General features: G+C 41.3%; 1 protein-coding gene across 2 annotated transcripts in view; it reads left to right on the top strand.

Moving 5' to 3' along the window:
• The first annotated feature begins 428 nt into the window (after window positions 1-428).
• The window catches only part of fnbp1l (formin binding protein 1-like), a 181,493-nt gene continuing 170,272 nt past the window's right edge, over window positions 429-11,649 (top strand). For both annotated transcript variants that reach the window (XM_063064635.1, XM_063064636.1), the window contains exon 1: window positions 429-637. In XM_063064635.1, the coding sequence (XP_062920705.1) occupies window positions 614-637 (24 nt within the window). In that variant the 5' untranslated portion in view covers window positions 429-613. The remainder of the gene's footprint in view (window positions 638-11,649) is intronic.

The raw sequence follows: 11,649 nt of genomic DNA, 5'->3' as shown, positions 1-11,649 counted from the left end.
GCTGTAACCTCTGACAGCCCTCCACGCTATCCAAAACACCCCCAACTTTTGGGTGATCAGTAAATTTACTAACCCAATTCACTACTTCTTGCGAATATTATACTTCAAGGTTCACTATCAAAGTGGTAATCGGTATCATTTTATCCCCAGCAAAGTGAAAGACTCATTCAACACCTTTACTTCTTATTCGTCACTACACGGAGGTGTAAATATTATCATGATTTTGTGAGATTGATTAAACAATCCGTAGCGGAGTTGTTGTGTTTTTTTTCGTCACACGCACTTGTCTACCTGAATCACTGTGTGTTCAGTAAATGAATATTGGAACCCACTCAGAGCCGGTCAACGCCACCCTGGCAAACTGTCCCGGGCGGACTCCGCTCCAATCTCAGCGCAGGTCGGAGACCTCCAGCATCCCGGCTTCCACTGCGAATGTAAATGAAGCGCTCGCCTGGCGAGGACAAGGAGGAGGCGGTGGTGGCTGGCGGCTGACGGCAGTCTCTCAGCGCACACACACACACACATCCTCGTACTGAGCCGGCGAGAACAGAGCTCGGCCGACAGGTTTATTTCAAACCCCCCTTTCCCTCACGGGTAACGAGCAGCCGGAGCCATGCACTGGGGCACGGAACTTTGGGTGAGTGAGGGCTTTTATTTATTCTACTTATTTTTATTATGCTACCAGCCGGGGCCGAGGCGAAGGTGGCGTTTGTCTGGCATTGGTTGGCAAGGCAATGGTCTTTACACCTCTCCTCTGCGACTGAACAGCCGCGGCATCGACGCCTCAACCCGGGTGGCTCCTGTGAGTTGTCGCCGGTGTTGAGAGGGAAGGAGGTTGGCAGAGAAACAGCTTTTATTTTCTCTCGCTCTCCCCCCACCCCCCTCTCCCCGTCACACCTGGGGAAAGTTGAACTGTTGTAATTTATTTGTGTTGTGTGTGTGTGTTGGTTTTGAGGTGATGTGGAGGCAGAGGGAACTCTTTGTGCCGAAGTTTATCTGAGGGGACGGTTGTCAGCTGGGCGGCTGTATTGTGTCGGGAGGACGAGATCTCTGGTTGCCTGAACAAAGCGCACGGTGGAAATGGGCGGTGGGAGGGGGCACTTGAGACCACAACGTCTGCCAGGTCCTTCGCGATCGTTTAAACTATTGTCTGTCTCTCCGACCGCTTGGACCCCGTGTCAAAATTGAGCGATTTCGCCTCAGCAAATAAATGGGAAAGGCACCACAGTGTAAATTAAGCCTTCGATCAGAAGGCAGCGTGGCACACCTTTACTTTTTTTTCGCTGCATTATGTTTTTTTTAAATGGATTCCGTTGAATGGAATTTTGTTTTGCAACTTCCAAAACGGTCACTTGTTCGTTCCCATTTATTTGGTGTAATTGAGAATGGAAGCACGGCACAACCATGTCTCATTTTCCCCATGCATTGCGTTCTGAACAGACCAGGTATAAGGTCTCAATTTTGATTGGAAAAAAAATGAAAATGGTTAGCACTCGGTTTGGCTGTTTCGAAGCGATTGTAAATTTTCTTTTGGCCACAATGTGGACAGCGTGGCGGTTTAACTATTTTACATTAAGATCTATGGCTGCAAGTACGCAAGTCAATGTAGTTCGTTCTGATATATCGCTTTGTGCAAGTTCTCCTCATTGTCTTCTTGGTAAGGTGGCTGGTGACAGGTCCGCCTCTCTCCCTCCGGGAGAATATATTGGCCCAAAGTATTTAAGCTCTTAAGAGAAAGGATTGAGTGTTTGGGTAGGTATCGGAATGAACAAAAACGGCTGAGAACTAATAAGTCTTTATTTTCCGCCCGAAAAGGGAGATTTAACATAGCTTGCCTAAGAAGAGCAGTCGTACACATCTCAACAGAAATATTGCAATTTCAAACATATGTTCCATTATGCACTTAATTATATTATCCTGGAAATGAGTCAGGCCATAAATTTAAAAAAAACTAATAATGTCTATTGATATTGAAGATAAAACACAACGTAGCTTAAGTTACTGAAACTTAAGGACTTTAGAAACGTGCCGAGTAATTAAAATATTGAGATTTAAATCTGTCTAAGACAATCTAAGTTGTTTTTGGACAAAAGCCAGAGGTGAGTAGAATTCGTATTTTACGTATGCCAGTACCCCATTTTCAACATTCGCCGCCATTGATCTTTCTGATTCTGATTGGATTAGCAAATGGAAAAAGAGAGTTCTTTGAAAGATTATTACTGACCAATTTATATTAAGAAAGCAAAAATAAATGCAATGCTGTAATTAATCTGGACTCAAAAGTGTGGATGCAAAGCTTAGATTTGTGAATTAGAGTTGCAATTTCTTTATATCAAGTCTATGCATTTGTATTTAGTTATTGCGATGCTTTTGTGGGAAAGTGCTATTGCACAAAGCAGGGCTAAGAACTTCACTAGTGGAGTAATACACCATGGGAACAGGTCCTTGAGTCCTTGCAGCATACTCATAAATTCAAAATTCAAAGTAAGTTTATTGTCAAAGTAGTTATGTTATTATATACTACCTTGAGATTCATTTTCTTGTAGCCATTTACAGGAAAAAAGTACAATAAAATTTACGAAAAACTGTACGTAAGAGACTGACGCAGAACCAATGTGCAAAAGACAAACTGTGCAAATAAATAATACGGAGAACATGAATTGTAAAGTGGCCTGGAAAGTGAGTCTGTAGCTCATGAAATCAGTTCAGAATAGTGATGAATGAGGTTATTATCCATGCCAGTTCAGGAGCATGGTGGTTGTGGGGTAATAACTGTTCCTGAACCTGGTGGTGTGGAACCTAAGGCTGTATCTTCTGCCAGTGATAGAAGTGAGAAGAAGGTATGGCCTGGATGGTGGGGGTGTTTGATGATTAATGCTGTTTTCTTGTAGTAGTGCTCCATGTAAATATACTCAATAGTGAGGAGGGCTTCGCCTTTGTATTGTCTGAATCCACCACTTTAGTCTTTTCTGTTCTTGGGCATTGGTGTTTCCATGTCAGTCCATGATGCAACAGGTTAAGATACTCTCCGCTGTGCATCTGGAGACATTTGTCTAAGTTTGTTATCATTTTTGTAAATAATCTCTGCACTCTTCCCAATTTATGATTTGTTTCCTATAACAGGGTGACCAAAAGTGCAATCTTGTCAACATCTTGTACATTTGCAACATAATGTCCCAACTGCTATACCCAGTGCCCTACTGAAGAAGGCCAGCAAGCCAAGTGCTTTCTTCACCATCTTGTTTACCTATTACATTGCTTTCAGCAAATGATCCACGTACTCCAGGGTCCCAACCATTCACTGTATTAAGTCCTATCCTGATTTGACATCCCAAATATGACAGCTTGCCCTCATCCAAATTGCAAGCCATTTGTCAATTTTTGGCCCATATTAAGCTGATCAAGAAGCCTTTGGTAAGCAAGAGTTTACCAGGTTCAGGTGTGTGGAGATGGCAGTTTGTCAATATCTCCATAATAGAATTGTGACGTGAGAATAGTCAGGGCATCTAGCAGCCAATTAACTATAAACACAAGGTGTTTTGGGATTGGAGACTGTAACATGCCTTATGGGAGTAGAAGAATCCACATATATTGTGGTTATTAGCAGGTTGCTGGACCTCCTGTACTCTTTAACCTACCATCTGTTCTTTACGTCCTGGGGTTTCTGATGGATCATTGCTGCAGTGACCTGTCAGGCAGTTTCCTTGATGAGACATGGTGGAATTTCATTCCAGAAATGCCTTCAGTTTGCAGGTTATTAGCTCCTCTGTGCCTAGTCATTATCATAAAACCAGTGTTAGTCCCTTCTGTGAAGAAACTCTTAGATTCTCTACCAGGTGCCAAATGTAGATTTCAGGCAGTCAGGATGCTGTAAGCACTCTACTCCTGTTGGATTGGAGTGTCAGACTTCGAGAGACCTGTCTGAGTAGTGCTGTAATTATAGGGTTCTTGAGAACTTGAATGCTGATATTCTTGCAACATTGTGGTGTTTTGGGATCCATTTGATGGACAGTGATTGGATAAATACTGATTGATGCAATGGTTATTGGCACCTGTGGTAGCATGTTTTTCATGGTTTAAGACGCAATTAAATCTGTTAACCCCATTCCAATTGGGTCAACAAAGAGTGCATTATCAACCAGTTGTATTTTCTAACCCAGTCAACATTGTTGGAAAGTAGTGAAGTATATCAGGCTAGAACACAGTTTGCCTTAAATCTGAGGGATTCGATTTTCAAATGGTTTGTTGATGGTTTTGTAAAAATAGTTTATATGTTTTTCTTTGTTAATTATATGTGCCTGTGCTAATGTAAGTTTTCATTGTACCTGTACATACATGTACATATGACAAATGTGATGTTGATTTTTCTTTCTGAATTTCCTTCACAAGAAAGGAAAGCTGCAGGGGGTTGTGTACAGTGAAGGATGGACCTTAACTGAGATTCTAGTGTATACATTTCTTCATTAAAGAATGTCGTGAATGATTATCAGAAAACATTCTTTTGTTTTGGATTCAGATTTTGGAGGTAAATGTATCTAAATGGTAAATGTGTACATGTCCTGTGTGGAGTATAAAGGAGATGCCTGAGCAGTTAATGCTCAAAAATTAATAACTTGTATGGAGACCATGATTAAGTTATGCTGAGCCATATTAGGTTTGGATTGGATATTTATGGTGACTGAATGCTTTCCTTTTGCTTTCCATTAGATTTATATCTTAAAATGATTGGATACAGCAATCATTAAAACTTAAACATAACAAGATGACTAGTACAAATTCATTAAAGGTTTGAAGGTATTGCTGCTACCTACCTAACCACAGCATTCATAGATTATGTGTCATTCCATGGTATTCTCACCAGTTGATTCAGATTTATTTAACGCATGTACATCAAACCATAGATTGAAAAGGTTGGAGCTTCTTGCATATCAAGAGCCAAGTTGTGATGCTTTAGCAGTTTTACACATTGGAATTTAGAAGAATGAGGGGGAATTTCATTGAAGCATATCGAATATTGAAAGGCCTTGATAGAGTGGACGTGGAGAGGATGTTTCCTATTGTGGGGGAGTCTAGGACCAAAGGGGCACATTCTCAGAATAGAAGGGCATTCCTGTAGAAAAGAGATGAGGAGGAGTTTCTTGGGGGTTGTGAATCTGTGGAATTCATTGTCACAAATGGCTGTGGAGAGCAAGTCAGAGGGTATATTTAAAATGGAGACCATAACATAGGAGCAGAATTAAGTCATTCAACCCATGGAGTATGCTCTGCCATTCCATCATGGCTGATCCCAGATCCCACTCAACTCCAGACACCTGCCTTCTCACCATATCCTTTGATGCCCCAACCGATCAGGAAACGATCAACTTCCACCTTAAATATACCAATGTACTTGGCCCCCACTGCAGTCTGTGGCAGTGCATTCCACAGATTCTCTACTCTCTGGCTAAAAAAAATTCCTCCTTATCTCTGTTCTAAAAGGTCGCCTCTCAATTTTGAGGCTGTGCCCTCTAGTTCTGGATATCCCCATCATAGGAAATATCCTCACCACATCCACCCTATCTAGTCCTTTCAGAATTTGGTAGGTTTCAGTGAGATTGCTCTACATTCTTATAAGTTCCAGTGAGTACTGGCCCAAAGCTGCCAAATGCTCTTCACATGTTAACCCCTTCATTCCCAGAGCCATCCTCGTGAACCTCCACTGGACTCTCGAATGACAATGCATTCTTTCTGAGATATGGGCCCAAAACTGTTGACAATACTCCAAGTGCGGTCTGACTAATGTCTTATAAAGGCTTGGCATTATCTCCTTGCTTTTATATTCTATTCCCCTTGAAATAAGTGCCAACATTGCATTTGCCCCCTTTACCACAGACTCAACCTGTAAATTAACCTTCTGGGAGTCTTACAAACTTTGTACCTGAACCTTCTCCTCATTTAGATAATAGTTTGCACTATTGTTCCTTTTACCAAAATGCATTATCATATATTTCCCAACACTGTATTCCATCTGCCACTTTTTTGCCCATTCTTCCAATTTGTCTAAGTGCCGCTGAAATTGCATTGCTTCCCCAGCACTACCTACCTTCGTATCATCCGTAAACTTTGCCACAAAGCCATCAATTCCACTATCTAAGTTATTGACAAACAATGTGAAAAGTAGCGGTCCTAATACTGACTCCTGATGAACACCACTAGTCACTGGCAGCCAATCAGAAAAGGCCCCCTTTCTTCCCACTTGCTGCCTCCTGCCTGTCAGCTGTTCTGCTATCCATGCGAGTATCTTTCCTGTAACACCATTGGATTTTATCTTGTTAAGCAGCCTCGTGTGGTGCCTTATCAAACGCCTTCTGAAAATCTAAGTAAATGACATCCACTGCCTCTCCTTTGTCCACCCTGCTTGTTATTTCCTCGAAGATCTCCAACAGATTTGCCAGGCAAGATTTCCATTGACAGAAACCATGCTGGCTTTGACTTATTTTATCATTTGTCTCCAAGTACCTCAAAACCTCATCCTTAATAATAGACTCCAACACTTTCCCAATCACTGAGTTTAGGCTAACTGGCCTATAATTTCCTTTCTTTTGCCTTTCTGCCTTCTTAAAGAGTGGATGTTGATAGGTTCTTGATTATTTATTGATTGATTGATTGAGATACAGGGTGGAATAGGCCTTTCTTGGCCCTTCGAGCTGCACCACTCAGCAACCTGTGATTTAGTCCTAACCTAATTATGGGACAATTTACTATGATTAATTAACCTACTAGCTGGTATGTCTTTGGAATTGGTAGTAAGGATGTTTAAGGCTATGGGGAGAAGGCAAGAAAATGGAGTTTAGAGGGATAATAATTAACCATGACGTACTGGTGGAGCAGATGTTTTTGGCCTAATTCTGCTCATGTATTCAGTAGGGAATTTGGGGGAATTTTCTTTATATGCGGAGTGGTTAGAATACAGAACTTGCATTCAGTGGCCACTTTATTAGGTACCTCTTGTACCTGGTAAAGTATCCATAGAGTGTATGTTTGTGGTCTTCTGCTATAGCCCATCCACTTCAAGGTTCAATGTGTTGTGTGTTCAAAGATGCTCTTCTGCACACCACTGTTGTAACATGTGATTATTTGAGTTTCTTTGCCTTCCTGTCAGCTTGAATCAGTCTAGCTATTCTTCTCCTGACCCCTCTCATTATCATGCCAGTTTTTGCTAACAGAACTGCAGCTCATTGGATGTTTTTTTTTGTTTCTTGCACCACTGTCTGTAAACTATAGAGACTGTTGGTGTGAAACTCCCTGGAGCTTAGCCATACCTGAGATACTCAAGTCACCCCATCTGGCACCAACAATCATTCCACAGTCAAAGTCACTTAGATCACATTTCTTCCATATTCTGATATTTGGTTTGAACAACAACTGAGCCTCTTGACTGTATCCGCGTGGTTTTATGCTGATTTAGATATTTATATTAACAAGCAGGTATACACGTGTACCAAAAAAGTACCCATTGAATGTGCACACTAAGTATGTGGAGTAGTTGTGGTGCATAGCGTAAATGTATTTAAAGAGAAGCTGGATAAACATGAGGGAGTAAGCTATTGTTCAGTGAACAAGTAGGAGGAAGTTTGTGTGCTGCATAAGCACAACCGTAAACTACTTCGACTGAATGGCCCATTTCTTTGCTTTGGGCTTTACGTAGCTCACAATAATGAAATAGTTTTGCTGATTAACATTTATTTTTATCTTCTGATAACTAGTGGTGGACTTGAAGAACTGGATTTATTGACAAAAAATTGTTAAACTGTGTAGGAATATTAGCTGCTGCATTTTTGGCATAGTAGGAACAGTTTGGCAGTGCCAACAGGAAGAGGCTCACTGTGGGCTGAAGCACTTAGGATAGAAATTTTTCATAGCTTGCAAGTAAGAATTGTGTTGATCACTTCCATCAATTTAAATCATTTTTATGTCTTACGAAACTGTTGTACTCTCCTGTATTATTTGGAAATATGGAATTCTTCACTGCCTGATTTTTGTCAACACGGCTGATACACTTTATTTATAAAATGAGCAACTTGCTGCAAGCATCTGATAACTAATAAAAACTGAGAGACTCATCAGGATTAGCTACAGGTACAATTCAAATGTATAAAAGTTTTTGTAAAACAGCTAAAGTTAGTAATATCTTAATATTTAATTACGTAAATACTGGCATTTATGTGCTATAGCGTTTCTCATATGTATTTTGCAATCTAACATTCTATTTCCTTTAGTAGATCTAACACCAAACAAGATCATTCAAACATCTTGGATGCTGAAGTGAATTCCTGTTTGTAACTGCAGTAATTTAAAAGTACATGTATTCTACCATACGGAAAGAACACATGAACAGGAAAGATAAAAAATAATTGATTATCAAAATTAGCTTTTTTTATTCCAGAACCAGCATTTCCTTTTCTGTTTTTTCTTTGCTTCTCTGGGTTTTGCTGTGGGTTGGAAAGGAGTGTTGGAAACAACTATCCTGGATATAAATTTAACTGGAGATTGAATCAAAGTCCTTTTCTGATCCGCATTGACTAGATCAGCCATTGTATTATATCACTGGATAGATGACTGCTTATTTTGGGTAACTATACTTAAGGAAACAAAGTATATATTTTGTTTACAATTAGACTATTAGATGTTGCAGGTTGTGTTTTATAAGTATCCTTTTGACCTTGGTGGTACACGTCTCACATTTGGGAAGTACTGTGGCTGTCTTGGTAAATAACTGCGGCTGTCTTGGTAAATAACTGCATTATACTTTGTAGGTGGTATACCCTGCAGCCACTGTGTGTTAGTGTTGAGTGAATGGTGGGTGGAGTTGTGTACTGGATGGTATTGATCCATAAGGTTGTAAGGTATAGGAGCAGAATCAGGCCATTTGGCCCCTCAAGTCGACTCCGGCATTCCATCAAAGCTGATTTATTATCCTGCTCAACCCCAGTCCCCTGCTGTCTCCCTTTAACTCATGACATCCTTACTAATCAAGAACCTATCAACCTCTGTTTTAAATATTCCTAATGACTTGGCCTCCACAGCCATCCATGGCAATGAATTCCACAGATACACCACCATCTGGCTAAGGAAATTCCTCTCCTCGTCTCTGTTCTAAAGGGATGTCCTTGTATTTAGAGGCTGTGCCCTCTGGTGCTGGACTGTGTGAAACATCCAACTCCAAATCCACTTTATATAGGCCTTTCTTTATTCAATAAGCTTCAATGAAATCCTCCGTAATTCTTCTAAACTCCAAAGAGTATAGACTCAGAGCCTTCAAATGCTTCTCATGTTAACCCTTTCATTCCCAGAATCATTCTTGTAAACCTCCCCTGGGCCTTCTCCAATGCCAGCACATCTTTTCTTAGATAAGAGTCCCAAAACTGCTCACAAAACTCCAAATGCAGTCTGACCAAGGTCTTAGAACCTTAGCATCACATCCTTCCTTTTATATTCTAGTCCTCTCAAAATGAGTGTTAACAATGCATTTACCTTCTTTACTGCCGACTTAACCTGCAAGTTAAACTTTAGGGAATCCTGCACAAGGACTCCCAAGTCCCTTTAACCTCAGATTTTTGAATTTTCTCCCCCATTTAGAAAATAGTTTATGATTTTATTCCTTCTGCCAAAGTGCATGGCCATGTGCTATATTTCATTTGCCACTTCTTTACCTTTTCTCCGAATCTGTCCCGGTCCTTCTGTAGACACTTGGTGTTCTCAACATTATCCACCTATCTTTGTATTGTCCACAAACTTGATTACTTGAGCAATGAGGATATACACCTACATTAGATTATTACTTATTTGAATGCAGCTCTGCTTTGAATACTGAAGTTCCAAGCAAGCTCATTTCCAAACTTCTAGACATGGGATTCAATATCTCTCTTTGCAACAGGCTGTTTGACTTTCTGCTGCAAGTAAGGAGAGAAAGCAACGCATCCACCATGATTATTGTCAGCACTGGTGCTCCACAAGGCTGTGTCCTTCGCCCTCACGCTCTCACAGCTACGTGGCGAGATTCTGCTCTAACTTCAAGTTTGTTGATGACTCGCTGAATCTCAAATAATGTTGTGTCGGAGTATAGGAAAGAGATGGAGAGCCTAGTGGCATAATGTTATGACAACAACCTTTTCTTTAATGTCAGCTAAATTAGAGAGCTGTGCATTGACTACAGGCAGTGGGGGGTGGGGGAAGGTGGAGTGCTTATGTCAAAGACGCTGAGATCGAGATGATTGAGGGCTTCAAGTTTCTAGGAATGAACCATCACCCGTCCTGGTCTATCTACATTGATGCCATAGCCAGGAAAGCACTCCAGCGCCAGTACTTCCTCAGGAGGCTAAAGAAATTTGGCTTATCCCCATTGACCATTACCAATTTTTATCACTACACCATTTAAAAAAAAACATCCTATCTGGCTGCATTGTGGTTTGGTATGGCAGCTGCTCTGCCCTTGACTGGACGAAATTGCACACAGCTCAGCACATCTCTTCTCCACGGACTCTTATCTATATGTCTCACCATTTTGGCAAAGCAGCTAACATAATCAAAGTGCCCAGCTACCCTGGATGTTCTCTCTCCTTCTCACTCCCATTAGGAAGCACATGGCACCAGGTGCAAGGACAGTTTCTATCCTGCAATTCTAAAATGAACAATACTCTTATACAATAATAGTGGACGCTTTTCTGATGACTCTGCCATAGTTGGATGCATCAGTGAGGGAGATGAGGCTGAGTACAGGGCTACGGTAGGAAACTTTGTCACATGGTGTGAGCAGAATTATCTGCAGCTTAATGTGAAAAAGACTAAGGAGCTGGTGGTAGACCTGAGGAGAGCTAAGGTACTGGTGACCCCTGTTTCCATCCAGGGGGGTCAGTGTGGACATGGTGGAGGATTACAAATACCTGGGGATACGAATTGACAATAAACTGGACTGGTCAAAGAACACTGAGGCTGTCTACAAGAAGGGTCAGAGCCATCTCTATTTCCTGAGGAGACTGAGGTCCTTTAACATCTGCCGGACGATGCTGAGGATGTTCTACAAGTCTGTGGTGGCCAGTGCTATCATGTTTGCTGTTGTGTGCTGGGGCAGCAGGCTGAGGGTAGCAGACACCAACAGAATCAACAAACTCATTCATAAGGCCACTGATGTTGTGGGGATGGAACTGGACTCTCTCACGGTGGTGTCTGAAAAGAGGATGCTGTCCAGGTTGTATGCCATTTTGGTCAATGTCTCCCATCCACTACATAATGTACTGGGTGGGCACAGGAGTACATTCAGCCAGAGACTCATTCTACCGAGATGCAACACAGAGCATCATAGGAAGTCATTCCTGCCTGTGGCCATCAAACTTTACAACTCCTCCCTTGGAGGGTCAGACACCCTATTTCCTGGCATAATCTACATATTACTATTTAACTATTTATGGTTTTATTACTATTTAATTATTTATGGTGCAACTGTAACAAAAACCATTTCTCCCTGGGATCAATAAAGTATGACCATGACTTTGATCTCAAAATCTACTTCATAATGGTCTGGGTCCTTGTTGTCTACCTGCACTGCACATTCTCTGTAACTGTACCACTTTATTCTACATTCTGTTTTTCCTTGTACCACCTCAATGCACT

The sequence above is a fragment of the Mobula hypostoma genome, chromosome 12 (assembly GCF_963921235.1).
Source record: "Mobula hypostoma chromosome 12, sMobHyp1.1, whole genome shotgun sequence".
Classification (NCBI taxonomy): Eukaryota; Metazoa; Chordata; class Chondrichthyes; order Myliobatiformes; family Myliobatidae; genus Mobula; species Mobula hypostoma.
Note: the sequence above shows the minus strand (reverse complement) of the source record. Positions and strands in the feature narration are given on the sequence as shown.